Source organism: Rosa chinensis, chromosome 6 (genome assembly GCF_002994745.2).
Source record: "Rosa chinensis cultivar Old Blush chromosome 6, RchiOBHm-V2, whole genome shotgun sequence".
Taxonomy (NCBI): domain Eukaryota; kingdom Viridiplantae; phylum Streptophyta; class Magnoliopsida; order Rosales; family Rosaceae; genus Rosa; species Rosa chinensis.
This window is the reverse complement of record NC_037093.1, coordinates 69,215,591-69,235,374: the sequence shown is the minus strand read 5'-3', so window position 1 is coordinate 69,235,374 and position 19,784 is coordinate 69,215,591. Positions and strand designations below refer to the sequence as shown.

Below are 19,784 nucleotides of genomic sequence, written 5' to 3'. Positions count from 1 at the left end.
CTGACCCATTTTTATGTGATCAGACGGTCGTGGGCAAAATTCTCTCGGAAATTAGTTGCAGATTAGTGAGTTTTAAGAGGAATACTGAGACCAATTGTACGTCAGTGGATCGGAGTGAGAGTTCTACTGCTATTTTCACTCGCAAAAGCCATGCAGAGTCATGATTGGGCCTTTTACTAACCTTGGATTACCAGCGGTCATTTCTTAACCCGAGAGGTTGAGTAGGCCTTGGGCCTTGGGTCGGGTCACACACATGCAACCCTATCCTATGAACAAGAAAGTGATCCATGACCCAATGACTAGGGTTGAGTGTTTATCGGACCGAAACCGTTAATTTTACCTCTACAAATCGATTTGGAGATTGGAAACTTCTCATTAAGCTCGGATTTCTCGAAATATTGCTTCAAGTTGCAATGCCACAAGGAAGACCAAATCCGAATGATAACCACGAGGAAAATAAGAGAAATTAGCAATGTTTTTCTTAAGGGACATTCGTCGTCACATCTCCCCATTTATCACGATTTTCTAGTTTTGCCAACATGGGACTCTCTCATTGGTGTACAATGCTATCAACAATATCATCTTCCTTCATTTGTCATTAGTTCATAGTTTCATACTATCATAGCAATATGCCAATATCCTTGCAAGGATGGGACAACTTCAAAGTGAGAGAAGAGGGAGGAAGAAAGCAATAAAATAACTATCTCGTATTTATTATTTGACAGCAAAAACAAAAAATATCTTTAGTATCATTTATACAGATATATCGCTTCCCACGTCATATTGCTAACCTAGTCCACAAGCAAGCGTGGCAGGATGTAATTGATTAATCCATAATGGATACCACGCGTCGTCGTTTTAGCACAACCCGATCAAAATTCCAGGTCAGTGATGACGTGTCACGCAGATGCGTTCAATGCTGAAATACCTAAGATATGTTAAATAACCGACTTTTGAGGACGCGTACGAAGTAAACCCCAAGCACACGGTAACCTCCCCAGTCATTCTCTTCCAGCCGTCCAAATAAAGAAAAAGCCCATCAGGGACCGTCCGATCCACACTTGCGGGGGACGCGCTCGCACCGGATGAAAAGCTCCAGGAAGATATTTACAGACAATTACTTTAGGAGCTGTCAGTTGTCAAAGAAAACGGAAGCCGGTGGGCCCTGCACAGCTTTCGTTTCGAAGGCTCTCGAAGTCGAAGATAATGATGATCATATAAATCATAATACTAATAGAGAGAAAGCTCTCTCGGTTGTACCATATAAATTTGGCTCCCATTCGAATTGAATTCAGTCTCATTCTCTCTCTCTCATTCATTTCTCTCCCTATCTCTGTCTGTCTCTGATTCTCACACACGCACGGATCGATCGAGAGAGGCGAATTGGAGCTCCGGTTATAGAATCCGATCGGCGAGTTTAGTGTCGAATTCGGATCGGCGACTACTGCGTCCGTGCGATTGAAAGTTCGTTGTTCTATTAAGAGTTCGTATTGTTCTTCAATTTGATTACTGAATTAGCGTTAGTGTTTTTGCTTGATTGTTCATACTGTAGGTGAGTTGTTTGTTCGTGATTTACATATCCTAGATTTTGTTCTGATGATGCATTGCGTGTGCGGCCGTGGATGTGATCTGCTTGCTAGTTTTATTATTTGATTGAGCTTCTTGTTTGCTTCCTATTGTGTCTCTGTTTTCCTGAATTTTTTTTTGGCTGATGATTGTGATTTGATTATGAATATGGCTTGTTTATGTAATTTCTGAAAGCAATTTAGTTTTGGATTATTTTTTCTCCTAAATAGTTTAGCTGCTTGTGTCTTCTTTTTTTTTGGTCCTAATCTGCTGACTTTCGGTTGAGCTCGAGTCTGTGGTGTGATCTCGTGTTGAAGTTTTAGGAGTAAAAATTATTGGAGTCAGCTGTGGCTGATCAAAGGTCGTGCTATGTGCTTACCAAGATTTTACCTTATGAGAGAGAGAAGCCCCACCTAACTTATTGTTTGCAATGTCTACATTTGGTTTATTGGCGCATGTGGTTGTTCTTCTTTGATACTTGAAACGTGAGCGTTACATTGAGAAATGGTGGAAAGGGATACCGTTTTCTGAAATTTAGCTTTGAATCATGCTGCGTTATGGCTGTTTGTGATTTGTTACGGTTTATTTGCTTCTCTATCCTAGGTGATTCTGCTTGAGAAAGCAATTGGTTTTGGCCAATGATGATTTAGAAAAGAAAGAGATACTAGGTACTTGTCTAGTTTCATTTAGGGACGTCGCAATTTGAATCTGAGTGTCCAGCTCCCTTGCAGCATGATATGTGTCTGTGGTGTGTGTAAAAATTTAGGGAAGGAGGCTGCTTTATCAATTTCTGTCAGAAAGATTCGTTGCATTGAAAGATAGGGGCTTTTTCCTCTGGTTATTTATACAGTGAGTGGTGATGTAGGACTCCAGGGTTTCTGTACGGCAGTATTCTGCAGGATGATCCTAGCTGTACCGCAAGTGAAAATGCCAACTCCAGAGAGGTGTTTGTTTTTCATGGTTCTGATCAGGGAACTTATTAGAAGTAAAAAATAATAATAATAATAATAAAATAAATCACATCATCCCAAAATGTCTTCCCCTGTGTTGTTGTCACCCATATCTCTTGAAAACCTCATTGAACTTACCATATCTGAAAATCTTGTTAGGGAAACAGTATATTTTGGGTTGTCTCAGTTGCAGCCTTATGCAAAACTGTTCTCTAGGTTCCATCCATATTTGTTTCCTTGTGTTTCGAATTCAGATGTAGCAGAGAATGAATGCTTTTATCAGGTGTTTTCCTGGGTTATGAGTTCTCATGCTCATACTTGGACTAAACTCTTTGATATCCTTATTGCATCCACAAAGTTGTTTTTAAAAGCGATCAAGTTGCAATGAAAAAGTCATCTGGAAACCGATCAAGTTTTAGCATTGCTCGACATGCAGTGGTTCTTGAAGGGGAGTCATCTTCTATCATGGTGTATAGCTTTTAAGTTTTTGCCTATTGGGTGAGTCCAGTACTCAATTCCGACGTGAAGCAGACTTTCCAATTGAGGTAGGGCTGTCCTGCCTATTAAAACCAACACATTCTCCATCTATCTCACTCTTTTCCCTTTTTCTTCCAACTTTTTAGAACACATTTGATCGTGTGATATATTTCTTTTACCATAGGTTGGGGCTTCTGTTCGTTGTGCCCAGTATAGTTGGATTTGGTTCCAGGAGTTATTCAAGAAATCAAGTGATGCAATGTTATTGCTTACTTTAAACAGATGGAAGCTCTGGAGATCCTGAATTCTGCATTGTAGTTATTGTTTGGGTTCTTATAGAACTATTTGTTTTGATGAATCCTCCTCTCGGAGAAATGCTGATTGGAGCTGTTCAACCTTGGTTGGATTTTGTTGTTGCTGATTGCAATAGTCTTCAGCAGTATAGAAGCAAGCAGAGTGTCATGGGGTGTTAGCCTGGCTTGATTGGCAACTATCCCTAAGGTGTTTAACAAGTGTTCCTAAACGTGTTTATACATGCAGGTGCTTTAGCCTTGTTGCCAGCTTATAAACAGTCCTACATTTGGAGAAAGCAACATATAATGCTTACACAGAGAGTGATGGAGGAGTTCCACTCTCATCTATCAAATGGGAAGTGCATGCTCACAATTGAAGCAAAGGACAATGAAAAGTCCATCGAATCTCTTGATAGAGGACTCACAGAGTATGGGTAATGTTCTCTCTTAATTCTCCTTATTCACCTTCTTCCATATCTGTCAGGAGAAATAATATTATATATCTTTCTTTTGCAGTTGTCCGCATTATCGGCGAAGGTGCCGCATTAGGGCTCCTTGTTGCAATGAGATTTTTGATTGTCGCCATTGTCATAATGAAGCAAAGGTGAGTATTCAAATTATTCAGCGTGAGTCTCTGTAATTATTTTCCTGATGATACTTTATCGACTCCCATCAATTTCACTAAATTTTGTATTGGTGTGCAGAACGATATTAATGTTGACCCAAAACTCAGACATGACATACCACGGCATCAAGTCGAACAGGTAAGTCCTTTCATGATTATGTTCATCACCTTATCCCTGTTTGCTTTGTTCATGAACTATACTTAATTCTCTTGTACATAGCTGATGAAGTACGTGGGTATTGTTTCAGGTGATATGTTCACTTTGTGGCACTGAGCAAGAGGTGAGTTTTTTTTATTGGTAATTTACAACCAAGTCATTGAATTGTGTGGATTGTTTTTAACGGTGGAATGGCAGTAATTAACTAGTTATAGGTTGGGTCCCTGTTAAGTTGTTTCACTATATCTGACTAAGATCTTCGCTCAGTTCTCTATTTCACATTTCTTTTTTACTTAAGTATGACATATACTCTTCTGAATACTCTTATGTTGGTTGCTGCTGTTACCAGGTTCAACAAGTCTGTGTCAACTGTGGTGTATGTATGGGCAAATACTTCTGTGAGACATGCAAGCTATTTGATGATGATGTAAGTTCCCAACTTTATCAAAGCTGTTTAACATGGATATTGGAGCAGACTGTTTCGGGTGATTAGAGAATGGAACAGGGTTTTCTATTGGCCTTTTATGTGTAGTTTAGTGTTTAGCTTGCCATGAGACATCATGATACTTTATTGTTACTGGCTTATGAGGCTGAAAATCCTTTCTGCTTTCTTTGCAGATATCAAAGAAACAGTACCATTGCGGTGGCTGTGGGATATGCAGGTAGAGTTCTTTTACTTCATTACTGCCTTGTCCTCCTCTATTTGTTGATTCTGTCCGCTGGATGTTAACCCACTGTTATCTCTTGTGTTCGTCTTCACAGAATTGGGGGGCGTGATAATTTCTTTCATTGCTACAAATGTGGTAAGTCCTCCTTTTTTTTCTTTTTTAAATAAATAAAAATTGGATGTATAGTGGTAAGACTGATCTCGTTTTCATGGTTAGGCTGCTGCTACTCAATTCTGCTGAAAAACAGTCACCCTTGTGTGGAAGGAGCAATGCATCATGACTGCCCTGTTTGCTTCGAGGTAAGAATAGTGGTGTCAGTTCCTTGAGATGGGCATCATCTTTCTTAGATACCCTGTTGCTATAGGATATGCTGTGCTGAACTATAACATACACGTGTTGATTTGCAGTTCTTATTCGACTCGAGAAATGATGTTACAGTGATGCCATGTGGACACACTATTCACAAGCATTGCTTGAAAGAGATGAGAGACCATTTGCAGTGAGTATTTGGAAGCTATACTCTTTAATTTTAGTTTCCGGAGCATTATAACATCTTTTCTTGTTCATTTGTCTAATCTTCTTGCATTTGGCGACAGATATGCTTGCCCTCTTTGCTCCAAGTCAGTTTGTGATATGTCCAAGGTATGGGAGAAATATGATATGGAGATCGCAGCTACACCAATGCCCGAACCATATCAAAATATACAAGTTTCAATTCTGTGCAACGACTGTGGGAAGAGCTCACAAGTGCAGTTTCATATTGTGGCGCAGAAATGCTCAAATTGCAAATCTTACAATACTCGTCAAACAAGAGGCTGAGCAAGTGGCATGGTTGCACCACATTTACTGAAGGCATTAATCCACTGGATTCGTCCAGCATTGCGCATCTGCAGTGGCTTTGGCTGTGATTGCAGTAGCAACAGTGTGTTGCGCCTGCGCTATATCAGCCGAGGAGCGAGGGGCCTTGTTGTCCAGCTAGGCTCGGGCTTTGTTGTTTTTGTTGTGGTGTTGTATTTTCTTGTCCCTCTTTCCCTTTTTTTTCTTGTATCGCTTCTCCTCTCGGAAATTAGTGATAGCCTATAATTTACTGTCATGTTTATAAATTATTCTCTCTCATCCATTTTATTTGCCCTCCTCCTCCATGCATTACATTCGACTCTATAGTCCGATTAATCCCTATAGCACCAGCAATTGTGAAAAACAAAGAAGAAGGAACACATGAGGCTAAGATATCATGCGACTTCTAATTATGACTCAAATGCATACCTTCCCATTTGAAACAAAGTAGACTGCATATAGGAAACTTGAGATTTCTACAAATCTGTAGACTACATTCAGGGTATCAAGCTAGAAATCGATTGGCTATGTTGGAACAGTTTACATCACTTTATCAGCACATAATCATTCCGGCTCTAAATAGTCTTCCTGTCAATAGGCTCACCATCTACAAACTGATATGGTCCTAATAATATATATTGATCTTTCACCATCTACAAACTGATATGGTCCTAATAATATATATTGATCTTTCTTCTATCTAGCACAGCTGCAAGAAGTGTAGTATATTGAAATAAATTGTTGCCATGCTAATTTTTTTTTTTTTTTTTCTGAAATCAAATATCTTCCTGAGATACGTAGATGAACATAACATGAACAGTCTTGGTAGTGTTGAACTCTGTAGGAGACTCTCAAGTGCCAAAATCACATAGCATCGGAAGACACCAACTGTAGACAATTGATCCTTAACTTGATCTTCTGCAGATACTTTATTACTTTCAACATTATGAAGTCTTTTTGAATTCCTCTAAGGGTGGTCATGAGCTGCATGTTTTTCGGTAGTTGGTAACTTGGTATCATTCAACTCGATCTACAGTGATTATAAGCCATGACAGATCGATTCCATACCAGAAGATGACATTTAAGTTTGGATCGAGTATATATATGTTTGCTAGGTTTGAATGGTGCTTGCAGCTTAGAAGTTTGCTGGGTGTATTTTACTTAAGGGTAAATTTGGAAAATTAAACGTAATATTCTAGAGCTGGGTATATTAAGATATTTGCTGGGTACATTTAGAAACACCCTTTATTTATATCGTTCTCTTGAATAAAGAAGCCATACCGGGCCCGTTGTTGAAGTTTTGCATGGAGAAGTTTCTAGAAATTTCTCACGTACTGGCGACCTTGGGAAGGCTAGGTGTGCTAAAAGTGAGTCTTTGGGGGATTGAGTTGAGTCTGGTGTGATAGAAATGTCCAATGTGCAATCTGGGGAGCTAGTTATGAAGAGTGATCAGGAGACTGGGAAGGTGGTAATGAGGGTGGTGTCGTGATGGAGAAGGAAAGAAAGAACAGATCAGGTGGGAGAATGGTTTCAAACTCGAAAGCTAAGATTCAGGAGGGCATTCAGGGCAGACGTGGATCTGGGCCCGTAGTTGGGTTATCGGACCAGAAGACTTTTGGGAAGAAATTGGGGGCCCGTGGGGTTTCAAAAAAGGCCTTTAAGGTTGGGAGGCACAGTGACAACGGTGCTCAGGTCATAGAAGATGAGCTCGAATGAAGCTCTGAATCGTTCCTCCGTGATGGGTCCGGATATGACCCAGAAATGATTATTCTTTGTTGGAACTGCCAGGGATTGGAAACCCTTGGACAGGTAAGGGGCTAAAAGGGCTGGAAGCCCTAGCCCTAGCCCTAAACTTTCCCAAACTGATTTTTCTTTCAGAAACAAGACGTACGGTAAAGGTGATGGATGGTGTCCGGAGACAATTAGGGTGGCGCAATGCTTTTTGGGTCAGTTGTAAATTACTAAATTTGTTACAAGAAGACAGGTGGAGTGAGTCGTCTGTGGCAGGAGGGTGTGACTGTGACTTTGAAGTCGTATAGTGAATGTCACATAGATGTTACTATCAAAGACGAGGAGTCGGGGCAACCATGGAGGTTCACGGGGATTTATGGGCAACCCAAAGTTGAGAATCGGCACTTGACTTGGTCATTACTAAAAAAGTAGGTCAAACTGATAATCAACTTTGGGTGGTCGGAGGTGATTTCAACGAAATCACGTCTTTTCTAGAAAAAGATGGTGGTCTTATGAGAGGGGATCGAGAAACAAATGGAGGGCTTTAGGGAGGCTTTGACAGTTTGTGGTTTGGTGGACTTGAAGTTTGTTGGTCCCCAATTTCCTTGGAGGGGAAAAGGTATGGAGAGGAAATAAAAGAGAGTCTAGATCGTTATGTTGCTACCTCGGCATGGCTTCAACACTACCCGGCTTCTAGGGTTTCTCATTTAAACCCTAGTACGTCGGATCACTTGCCCGTGCTCCTAGAGGCCGGTGAAGAAAAGAAAGAAAGAAACGAAGAAGAAGAAAAAAGAAATTCCGTTTTGAGGAGTTTTGGCTTAGGGAGGAGGATTGTAAAGAAGTTGTGGAGTTAGGGTGGGAGAGTGCTACTGGTGATTGCCCTTTCTGGAAAGTGTGTGACAAACTCCACAATACTAGGGAATTGTTGTTGGGTTGGATCGTAAGACTCATTTTTGGAAATTACAAGAGGAAATAAAAGAAACTAGAGACCAACTCAGTGTGTTCTTTGACAAGACATTATCAGCACCTTTAGATGAGGTACGGACGCAGCTGGAAACAAAACTCCACGAGTTATTACAAAAGGAACAGGTTTTTGAGGAGTTTTGGCTAGATACTTTCCTTGCAATTGTAAGGGCATGAATCATCTCAAAACTCTGATACCATACGAATGTATAATTTATGTATTCACACCCTTCCAGTGATTAGTGAGGGACCCTTTTTTGCCAAACCAAGAAAAAATATTAATTACATAGCCTTTTCTGATTGATTAGAGATAATATACTTTATTATTAATTGACAAAGTTTTATTTAGGCTCATAATCTTGATTAGTTTACGAGAGAAATCTAGGGTTGGGGTGGGTTGATTTAATGCTTAAATTAAGTCTATGTTTTCAAAATGCCCATGAAAGATAACTATTTAGCAGATAACATAATTATTTAACGGTTTAGGTAGGGCTAGGCATTTTGACCCGAGAGACCGAGAAATCGGTTTGATCTGGACCGAAACCTACCATCTGGGTCAGGTTTGAAAGCTGAATTTCTCAGTTCGGGCTAAACCGAACTGTTGGGTTCTTCTGGTCGGGCTCGGTTTCCATATTCGGGGGACCGATCCGGACCGATTCTTCGTACTTGTCTACGTGTCCGATTTTAATAGGGTATCAGCCGAGTCTATAGAGGATACCGTAAACTCACTTGCAGGAAATCACCCAATTTCATTTCCAGTCTTCGACCTAAAGACCCCAATCCCCATTCCAATTTCCAATTTTCCATTTTCAAAGCCGTCCTCTTCAGTTCGAGAAAACAATCACCCAATTTCATTTTTTCTGTTCTTCACTTCTTCAATCTTCAGTTCTTCTTCACTCTTGACTCTCGAGTGTCGATCACCCATGGATTTATCCAATGCAAACACCCCACAAACCCAATCCCAATCCCAATCCTTAAGCCATTCTGAACCCAATTCAAATTCGGAATCGAGTAATGCAAACTCCAATTCCAAGTCTGATCCCGACACAGAAATTGCTGAGAATGCTGTCGTTGCTGCAACTTCTGCTGGAACTCCATCTATGATGACATCGTCATGACCACCAAAACCCAAAAAGAGACCAAAGAAGAGTACATCCACAGGTCGAGGGAGCGTTCGATAGTATGGAAGCACTATGAGAAGATTGACAAGCCATTGTATGAGTTCAAAGATGGAAAGAAGGTCCAGGTTGGGACTACCAAGAGGGTCAAATGCAGGTATTGTTCTACAGACCTTGCTTGTAATCCATATGATAATGGCACCAGCAGATTAAAGAGGCATATAGAGGTTGTGTGTAAAAAATACCCTGGTAGGATAGATCTGGAAGAGTTTCAACAAGTGTTTGTAGCTGGTGGGAACTTGAATGAACCTTCTTTAACTATGACGGCATTTAGTCAAGATGCTTGTGTAAGAGCTTGTGTTGAGATGATAGTAATAGATGAGCTGCCATTTAGTCACCCGGAGAAGGAAGGGTTTCAAAGAAGGTTTTGTAAAGTTGCATGTCCTAGGTTTAAGACTCCTTCTAGGAGATTAGTTGTAACCACATTTTGGAAGTTGTATGATGTTGAGAAGAAGAAACTTAGGCAGGAGCTAGCTAGCCATTGTGTTAATTTGACCACCGATACGTGGATATCGGTGCAAAACATAAATTACATGGTGGTTACGGCTCATTTCATAGATGGTGGCTGGAATTTACACACAAGAATTATTAACTTTTGTATAATTTCTAATCATCAAGGGAACACCATAGGAAGGCTGCTGGAAACATGCCTACTTGAATGGGGAATCGAGAGAGTGCTGACTATTTCGGTGGATAACGCATCCGCAAACAAAGTTGCTATCGATTACATTAGGAAAAAGATGTTGACTTGGAAAAAACAGCCTGTTTTAGGAGGCAAGTGGCTTCATGTGAGGTGTTTAGCTCACATTCTCAACTTGATTGTGAAATCAGGGTTAAGAATGATGGATAAATCTGTGGCTTCGTCACACCACCATCTTGCCCAAGAAACTAGTCTCGTCCTCCTTTGTTTGGAAAAACGACGCCGGAGCGCCCTGTTGCAGATCAGAGCCACGAGAGACGCTATTGCACTGCTCGCAAAACCTAGGTTTAGGTTTCGGTCTTTTTTTGGGACTTAGATTTCTTTTCAGAAGACAAATAGATTAATTTCGTTGCTCATTCATATTGTAGTGTTTGGTAAGTCATAAGAATGAAATATAAGTTGGCTCAACCTTGAGTGGTCTCTTAGGGCGAGAATGCGATCGAGATCGAGTTCCTTGATGAAAGTAACTGGAAACCATCAGCAGAATCTATACTCTTAACCCTCTGAACAATGCTGCTTATTGTCTTGTTTTAAACATACCACTAATCCAGTCGAGCAGAAGAATGTAACTCGCAACCCATAAACTGCAGGATTGTATGCTATGTGGAATGCGATGAAAAATAGAACAGCCACAAGGAACATCAATCTCATCATAGTGAAAAACTAGCTGTTGCTTTTGGTCCAACTCCCCAAGAACCCAAAATCATTATTTGCAATATATGCTAAAAAAGTCTCCATTCAAACTCCAAAACGGAATCACAATTTCAAACAGACAACACGGTGTAGGTATTGGTAATAGTGCTTAATAAATTCAGTCAAAAACTGGTTCATGATTACACAACTCTTGTCACCGAAAGACCCAGGTTGAAGTAGTAAAATGGGGAAGCCAAAAAAGTCGGCTTTCACCCTTCCACATGAATTACAGGCAGTAATGTATAGTACTTTGATGGCATACATCAATGTCTAATTTATGGAAAGTAAAACTAGTTACCTATAATCCACCAAGACCATGAAAGCTGAAACACAATTAGCAAACACAAACATGTACAAAACGATCATCCATGGCTGCCAAGCGATGCACACAAACAGCTCTTCGTATACAGATGATCAGGGGCGTCTGCCTATATTAACAGGTCTCATCAAACATGGTGTGGTGGTGGTGGAGTAATCTCTTATTTATCAGCAATGAGGCCAGTTTCGAAAAAAAGTTCCTTGCCATCATCTGACTCGAGAGGCTTTTCAGAAGATTCGTCATCGCACTGCTCCAATTCCTCATCATTCAAAATCTCCACAGAGCGGCAACTCAAACTGCAAAATGCTTTCTCACCCCTGCAGGAAATCAAATGATATAAATACTGAAGTTCAAAACTACTTGGCAAAGCTTTGTTCATTAATAGGCTAGTAGATATGTCTGCTTCATACCTGTATATGAAAATGTCTTTCCCCTCTTCCAGTTCTTTGTTACAGTAGTGGCAGAAGCTCAGGAAATTGTTTGAGGGGTACTGAACAAAACTCCCCAAGCTCGTAGCCAGCTGAGGTGATCCAATTTCCATCTTCTCATTCTTACCAAAATTGCTCAAATCTTCAGAGTGGCATCCCAAAACGCAGTCACCAAAGATATGAGTTGTTTTAGGATTGGCACCATGAGAAATTACACAGGTATAATCCTCAGAAAGCTCAATCTCACTAGCTGAGAGAGACCCAACAAACCCATTGCCAGAACCAACGGATCCAACAGTCATTTGCGTGGTTGAGTTGGGGCTTCCTCCAATAAATTGTGGGTTGGTTAAATTCTCCAAGCAAAAATTTCCAGTAGTGGAATTGGGGTTAAGCTTGCTTAAACCTGATAGGGTTGAAAAAGTCCTAGCAGAATCCAGTGAGCAAGACCTTATTTTTCCAAATGACTCAGGTTCTGATGGTGTTTCTCCAATTTCAAAAACAACATCAGAGCTACTCTCTTGTAAAGGAGACTTGACTTTGGAATGAGGGAAAATTGCATAATTCTTAGGCAGAGATCTAGGTGACCCAATAGAATTGGTATTGGATTGAGAATCTCGGGTTTTAGTCCTCATCCCAGGTCCAAAAAGAATGTTCTTACTCTCTGATGATCTAGGAACTTTCCCAGAAAACTTGGCATCATCATCAAGAGAGTCGATGATGCTTAAGCCTACTTTACTACAACCCCAGCTCCTCTTATGCCCATCAAGAGGTGATCCTGGGGACCTAAAGGGGCTGCCTAGATTCGAAAACACCCTGAAATCCAGAGGCGAAGTTGGGCTCCTAACTGAATCAGAATCTGTTAAACCTATAGGACTCAACCCCACAAACAGACCAGGGACAGTGAAAAAAGAGTTGCTTTTGGGATTCGGTCCAAGAACATCAGACCGGAAATGTGACTCAGACCCAGCATTAGAAATCGGCAGATGCCCCATTTGGTGTTGATCTTGATCCTTCTGAGTTGACCTGGTCCTCTTCCTCAGCATTATCTCAAAATCCCCAATTGGGCACCAAAAAGCCCTCTTTTTCTGTAATCAATAATCAAAAGCTTATAGTCATCAAGAACATGACAATCCATGAGCTACATTGCACAAAACAAATACAACAAACACGATTAAACGTCTCACGTACATAAAAAACACAAGGCTTTCAAAGATTGAGATGAAAGAAAATCTGGGGCGGTGGTTCAATAATATCAACATTAGTTCACGCACTGATAAAGTGGGGGTTGATTAAAAGGGGTTGTCTGAAATGACAGAGAAATGTCAAATCAAATGTAAAGTGGAAAATTAATTTCTTTGGCAGTAAATCGAAATGAAGAGGGGATGAATCCCTCAATATCATTAATCAATTAGCCAAAAAATAAAAACATCCACTTAATAATGACAAAACCCAGATAAAAGAAATGCACAGACAAATCCCTCAAAAATCAGATTAAACATGCACAGTCAATGCCCAACAGAAAATCATAAAGCTCGAATCTTTCAGCTGAATCGCGCAAAACCCAGAAAGCAAAAGATCGAATTGAAACTAGCAAAACCCAACATTGGATTGAAACAATGAGTGAAGAAGAAAAACCCACCTGGCTTTTGTGTGTCTGTTTCAGCACTGCTCTGGAAAACTTGAGAGAGATGATGGTTTTTGAAAGAGAGAAGGCCCCAAATGCAGTAAAGAAAGAAAAGAAATGACAAGCGGTGTGTGTGTGTGTCTCTCTCTGTGAAACTTGCACTCCACTCCTCCTCTCTCTCACTCTCTACCTCAAAATCAGGGAAGCACTGAGCTTCTGAAATACTCTTCACACTCTCTCTCTCTCTAGACTCCTCTTGTGTGTCTTCTCTCTCTAGAATAATAAAACAAATGACTGTAATGTAATGTACGCAATGCAATCATCATGTATTTTTGCCCACAGGATTGGATTTTTGTACCAGCTTTTGTACTACATTCATCCTCTTCCTCCTCCTTTACTGCCACCTCATCACCTAATGGCTTCGGACCAATTTTTCCACATATAAACCAATTTCATTAAAATCCAGAGTGATTATTTGGAACATAAATGATGTATTACTGGCAAATCCAGTTTGCTCCAAATCTAATCAGTGACCAACTAATGTTAGCACATGTCTCTGAAAGTATCGAGTGTTTGTGATTGATCATCTAATTTAGTAAATACAAAAAAGATTATGATCTATCATAATTTTTATGTTGTGTACTTTGGTCCATCTAGTATATAATTTTACAACTTAAAAAAAAAGAATGAAAATTTTAATTATCGTAAAAATTCAACATAATCAAAAATTGTTTGATCATCTAATTTTTATCTAATAAAAAATATATTTCTTAGCGAACCATTCATTTATGAGATCATAGATATTATTCTATGAATGTTTTAAAGTTAGACATTTATAGAGTAGTTTTGATCCTTATCTAAAATTACAATATATAGACAAAATTTTATAAAAAAAATATTACAAGCATTCCGCGACCATTACTGCTGAAATTTAAAATCAAAATTAGTTTATTTTTATTTTTCTCTCATCCTTACAATCAACCATGGCATGCATTTTATATTTTTAATCAAATGCTTAAATTTTTGGAGACTTGGGATCTCAGCAGGAAATGCGAAGGTTTTCTTAAAGCAAGCCGGCCGGCCGATAGGCAGAAGTCTCAAAATTAATTAAAGACAGAAAAATAAAGTGAATAATAGTTAAAGTTAGAGTAATTCTTTTTTTTTTTTTTTTTTGAGAAGAGTTAGAGTAATTATCTGGGGGAGGTAAAAGGGGACTTTGGAGAGGGGAGTGGGTCAAAGACTAATTGCTTCAGAAACGAAAAACAAGGGCTCCAGTTCCTTCTTTACTTTACTGTTTCTTTTCTAGCTGGAGTCATCAAAAAACGACAAAAACGACCTGTGGACTCACAGAGTCGCAGGGTTTTTATTATGACCGACTGACTTACCTGACACACCATTACTCGCCCCGTAACGGAGACCGTCTGGCCGCGTTAACGGAGTCACAGTGGGGTTATATTTGGTATTTCATATATTGATCCCTGACGGGGTGACACGTGCCCTCTATAAAGATTGTTTGATGTAGAGTCCGTTTGAAGTCTGAAGATGCTCAGTAGCGTGACGCGTGGCCCTAAGTGGCTTTACTCTCAGCCCTTTCATATCAACACCATAAATTGACGTCATCATCATGAGCCATAATGGGGAATACCTTGTTGCACTTTTTTTTTTAGACTAAAAGATACAAAATTCAATCCCTTTTAAGGGAGGGAGCAAATTTGAGTTTACCTAGTATTAAACCCTAAGTAATATTAAGATACGTCATTTTTATACTGCTCGTTAAATTATAACAAATATATGACATTTTTTACTTAAAAATAAAAAACTTAAGTAATTTTTTCTCATAGTATTTGTCTTGTGTTTTTCATCACACGTTGATTTAGTAAATTCTAATACCTATTCTCGTATTGTTATGATTGTTGTTAATGCTTCTCTTATTTCTTTGCAATGTTGTTTTTTTTTTTTCTGGTTAGAAGTGAGTTTGCACTAGACTGTATATATGCATAACAAATCTTAGTTTGAAAACCAAAATTTTGCTTAGGAGGATCTAAGTGATCCAATGCAAATTCAACTTTCTATTCACGATTATACCACCCTGGCTTCTTTTTTCTTGAGAAACCATTAGGACAACTAATTCTTAAACACTTAGATTTGTGCGTCTTTAATAAGATTTTAAAAAATTATTAAAATAAGCTAAAAAAATTCAACCACCCATGTAGATCAAGATGCGGTAATATGTAAGTAGAGTGAAATAGTTTTGCTTGCAAAGGTGGTCTTTGATATTCTCCTCTATTTACCAAACAAAAGCTTCTTCTTTTTTGTTTATAAAACTTAAGACATTGCTCACTTCCTTTGTATCGTGGTTGAGAATCAAAATTTGTTTACTAAATAAATGTATTTAAGCTCATATCATATCAATAAATGAAGTACAATAATGTTAATTTAGAAATAAATGAAGTAAAAATACAAATAAGGAAATCACATTATTTCATGAATATAATAGTGACATTTACGAATCTCCAAAAAATAATAATGGAACAATGATGTATCCTATCTTAACAATCATATGACCCTTTTATAAGTCATACATGTATTAGACAAGTTCCAAAAACATTGTTTAGTGTATTTTCGTGTCGTAAATTAAGTATCTTATCTTATTAATAATAACCCTCTTGATCTCTTAGCTTAATGAGATGTTAAGCATTGAATGATTCGAGACTTCAATCAATAACTAGTTCTTCACTTCTTTGTGTGTTTATTTGGTTTGGTGTCTTGAAGAGGACAAGACATGCATAGAATAATTTTCAGATATTTATTTGATTTGAGGTGTGGTACGTAAAGTATGTATCAAGGTGCAAACCGACGGTGCAAATAACCCAACACTTGAAAGATGATCTCAACCCTTGATATTTATAATTAATATTTTTATTAATAACATAAAAGTGTATTTAATATAATCTAACCATCCATTTATGTCGGGGCACTGAATCCTCCCCCGTCATAACAAAGGGTTTAGTATGTTTGGATCGAAACAAATGAATGTGACAAACTAGAATGGAAAAATAAGTAGGGCCATTTCCATAAATTCCATTTCAGAAGATTGTGACAATATTTTTATTTTTATCATGCCCTCACATTTCTGTTTCTCTTATAAATCCCATGAATGTGACATTTCCTCTTTCTTTCCTTTTTTTTTTTTTTTTTTTGTGCTATTAGCTTTATCATTCCTATCGACTCGGTAGCAATGAAAATACATACACACACACACACACACATATATATATATAGACACACACACACAAAATCCATAACTCAATATTAGTCTTCTTTTTTTGAAAAGGGTTTGGAACCCAGCCTAGCTGGGAGGCTCAGCCCCACGCCCGGTAGTCTTTTTTTTTTAGAAAAAGATAAAATTCATTCAATTAACCGGAAAGCATACAATGGGGGGGGGGGGGGGGGACATCAACCAAAACCCCAATAAACTGCAGTTACATATATCATTAGGCCAATAAACTGTAGTTACATATATCATTAGGCCAATAGGCCCAAACTCTAACCACAATCCGCCCATTTCTAAGGCTACATTGATCATATGACCCCGAAAGTTCCACTAATACCTAGTAATCAACCGCCACGAAGACTGCGTGCTCTTCAACACAGTGTCCAAAAGTATCAGACCACGTGTAAAGGATCTCTTGTCAGCGACTCGACACCAAAAGTAAATCAGAATTGAACCAAATAGTCCTCGTCCTCGGGGATGACACCATTCACATGGCATGGCACGTAGACCCAATCCTAGCTCAAAAGAGTAGGAACCCAACCCTATCTCAAAAGAGTAGGGACTTATTGACACTAACCTAATTAAAAAAGAAACCCTACTAAAAACCAACAGACCATCACAAACTCTGTCCTATTGCCGAAGAAACGATCCCTACCATTTGGAAATCCGCATTGCCGGAATAGTGAGGTCGGTGACTACCTTCTCCCTCCCAAATCTAAACCTCGATGGGCCCATAATAGTAAAACCACCGCATGGAGCCTCCCCTAGCCCGAACTCGCCTCTACAGATCCACCCTTGCTGGACGGAGACCCGCCCCCACCCATGAACATCTCTCCACCCCAAAACACCAAACCACCACCAAGCTCCCATGAAACCCACCGCAATCCCCCATAATCCACCACAGCTTAGATCTGGCACACAGAGACCACCCCATCGGGGCAAGTCACAAAACCAACTATCCGGCCACTGAGAACCCCTCCACCATTGATTAAAACCCGGCGCAGCCCAACTAGAGAGAACTAGCCATGACTGCCGACCTAGCCGTAACCAAGGCATGAAGCCAATCCAAAAAATCATCACCACCACCCAGACGAAAGAGACATCGAATGCAACCACCCAAACTCCATACCACAAGGAAACAAACATAGCCCGTCTGGTAGCAACCACACCTCACCAGCGCGGCCAAAGACCAGCGCTAAAATGAGGGTGCCGCCAGACGAGGACCGCAGAAAACCAGAAACTCAAGTTTTTCCAAAGCGCGTGGGCGCGTACCAACCCTAATAATAATCCTTCCCAATATTAGTCATTTGTGATGCATGTTTTTATATTTGATGAGAAGATAGTATATAGTTATGAAGAAAATTTATGATTTCAGGAGTTGTGTTTTGAACAGCCGCTTGTACCATATGAGTCATAAATACAAACAAGAATTTTCTCATTGTATTCAACAATTGTGCTTAAGACAGATGCTCACTTCTATGCAAAGAAAATTCATGATTTCAAGAGTTGTGCTCTGAAAAAGAGCTCGTATCCATATAAATCATATAATTACAAACAAGATTTTTCTCATTGCATTCAAGAGTTATGCTCAGGACAATCATTCACGTTTTTATGAGTGATTTCGAAATGTCAACACTCAATACAGTGGGTAAATCAACACTCAATATAGTGGATAAATCTTTAATGCGTAATGAACAAATAGTGATAAACATTTTCGGTATAATTTGTTTTTCTCAGGCTTAAGCTTCAATTTTTTTGGTATAAGCTTTTGGGTGATAGCTATATTTTTTTATTTTATTAAAACCATCATCTTATCATCATCATTCTGAGAACTAACGGGACTGTCTATATTTTTTCATTCTTCTGTTCGAAAATGGGTTTGTGATATTTTATTCAACTGTGATTTCTTTCGGTGCTTGTAGGCACAACTTTTATATACAAACTATTAAAAATTCCAGTTAGTCACACGGCCTTTTTTACCGTCTAAAACTGTAAAGAGTGAGATTAATTTGTCTGCTAAAAGCATGTCACGTATCCAGTTCTATAGATTTGCTTTGGACCATTGAGTAGATATTGCTTTACTATAATGCGTGCATTGTACAAGCCACAAGGTTTTTGTTTTTAGCATGTTGTTTAACACGTGATAAAACTTTGTTTTTGATGTTGGTTATTAATTTCCTGTTCAATGGGGAACACATGGGGTAATATTCTTACGTTTTGATCATGTTAGAGTAATAATTATATGCATTTGGTCTTGTTTTTTCCGATGGCTTTTTGACCTATAATAGGTCACCTATTTGGTCCGAGGTAGAATACATTCTGTTCACACTCATTATCTATATAATTATATGATAAAATCGTATGTTAAATTATTGTGGCACTTGTAAGTTCTAATTTTATATTAGTGTGGTATGTCAAATTATGTTAAAATTTACTTGCCAAGTTTTGTACAACTTTTTATACTGTATTTACTCGCATGTCTAGAGGAACAAGTCTCTCTTCGCATGTTTAGCAATTTCACAAAGAGCATGGAGTTCGACTCATGCAAAAAGGTTAGATGAATTTTTGACATGTTTTTTTCCTTAATTTCCTAGCTCAACCTAACATATTTTTAAGTTTCTCTGTGGTAAAATTATCACCGGTGCGAGACTCATGATTATATTAAAACTCAAGAGTATTATGGTTTGTGTCGGACTGCAGCGGCTTGAGTGACTACAAGTTTGACAGGCAGCTGGTGGTTCCGGTTGACCGACGAGGAGAAAGATTGGAGAGTCGTTTTGGTGTGAATTGATCAGCGTTTCGTATCGGTGCCGCTTCTGATCGAGTTTTGATTGGAAGGGGAATGAATGCAGGGATGGCTGCTTGGGTTAGACGTCCCCCAGATTGGGCGGCGGCGGCAGGCTGGCAGCCGGGGAGTGGTGCTCTAGCCAGTGCTTTCGTCTGGAGTTGGGCCTATGGGTCTGGGCCTGGACGATTTGGGCTTAATCTCTTTTGGGCCCAGTTGAGTACGCTCTTGATTCTTTTCAGAGTTGGGCCAGGTTGGAGGGTGCCTTGACACCCTCATTCATTACTTAGTGCATTGGGTTGGCCTAGCTTGAGAGCTTGACCTCCTTAGGTGATGATGGGCCTCTACGGTCTCTCAAGTGCCAGTTGTAACTCAGATCATGATTCTTCGGAATTGATAATTATCTGGAGTTGGGCTGGAGAAAGCGGCTTATGGATGAGGAATTTGCTCCTATTTGTTTGCTGGGAAGTAGCTTTCTATTTCATACCACAATTGCGTGATTGGCGGATGGTTGGC

General features: G+C 39.3%; 2 protein-coding genes across 4 annotated transcripts; one reads left to right on the top strand and one right to left on the bottom strand.

Annotated features, from left to right (window-relative positions):
- Positions 1-1,228: 1,228 nt before the first annotated feature.
- Positions 1,229-5,861, top strand: LOC112172142 (probable E3 ubiquitin-protein ligase RZFP34). 3 transcript variants are annotated; one of them, XM_024309354.2, is made up of 11 exons: positions 1,229-1,464; positions 3,534-3,720; positions 3,803-3,890; positions 3,991-4,050; positions 4,160-4,192; positions 4,418-4,495; positions 4,687-4,730; positions 4,831-4,871; positions 4,953-5,035; positions 5,144-5,235; positions 5,333-5,861. In XM_024309354.2, the coding sequence occupies exons 2-11, from the start codon at positions 3,593-3,595 to the stop codon at positions 5,553-5,555; spliced, it is 870 nt and encodes a 289-aa protein (XP_024165122.1). In that variant the 5' UTR covers positions 1,229-1,464; positions 3,534-3,592; the 3' UTR covers positions 5,556-5,861. The 3 variants fall into 3 exon arrangements, with proteins under 3 accessions (XP_024165122.1, XP_024165120.1, XP_024165118.1); XM_024309352.2 differs by having other exon boundaries at positions 1,229-1,483; XM_024309350.2 differs by having other exon boundaries at positions 1,229-3,061; positions 3,178-3,720.
- Positions 5,862-10,932: 5,071 nt separating this feature from the next.
- On the bottom strand, positions 10,933-13,515 carry LOC112172141 (FCS-Like Zinc finger 10). The gene is made up of 3 exons (XM_024309349.2): positions 13,225-13,515; positions 11,568-12,670; positions 10,933-11,474 (listed from the first exon to the last, which is right to left on the bottom strand). Exons 2-3 carry the CDS (start codon positions 12,626-12,628, stop codon positions 11,318-11,320), a joined length of 1,218 nt encoding a protein of 405 aa, XP_024165117.1. The 5' UTR covers positions 12,629-12,670; positions 13,225-13,515; the 3' UTR covers positions 10,933-11,317.
- Positions 13,516-19,784: the final 6,269 nt, after the last annotated feature.

Excerpts from the sequence above, each read along its gene's own strand:
- LOC112172142 (XM_024309354.2), top strand. The coding sequence starts at position 3,593 with ATGCTTACACAGAGAGTGATGGAGGAGTTCCACTCTCATCTATCAAAT. Across the intron at positions 3,721-3,802 it reads AGAGGACTCACAGAGTATGG|TTGTCCGCATTATCGGCGAA; the intron begins GTAATGTTCTCT and ends TTTCTTTTGCAG. Across the intron at positions 4,051-4,159 it reads CACGGCATCAAGTCGAACAG|GTGATATGTTCACTTTGTGG; the intron begins GTAAGTCCTTTC and ends GTATTGTTTCAG.
- LOC112172141 (XM_024309349.2), bottom strand. The coding sequence starts at position 12,628 with ATGCTGAGGAAGAGGACCAGGTCAACTCAGAAGGATCAAGATCAACAC. Across the intron at positions 11,475-11,567 it reads AAAGACATTTTCATATACAG|GGGTGAGAAAGCATTTTGCA; the intron begins GTATGAAGCAGA and ends GATTTCCTGCAG.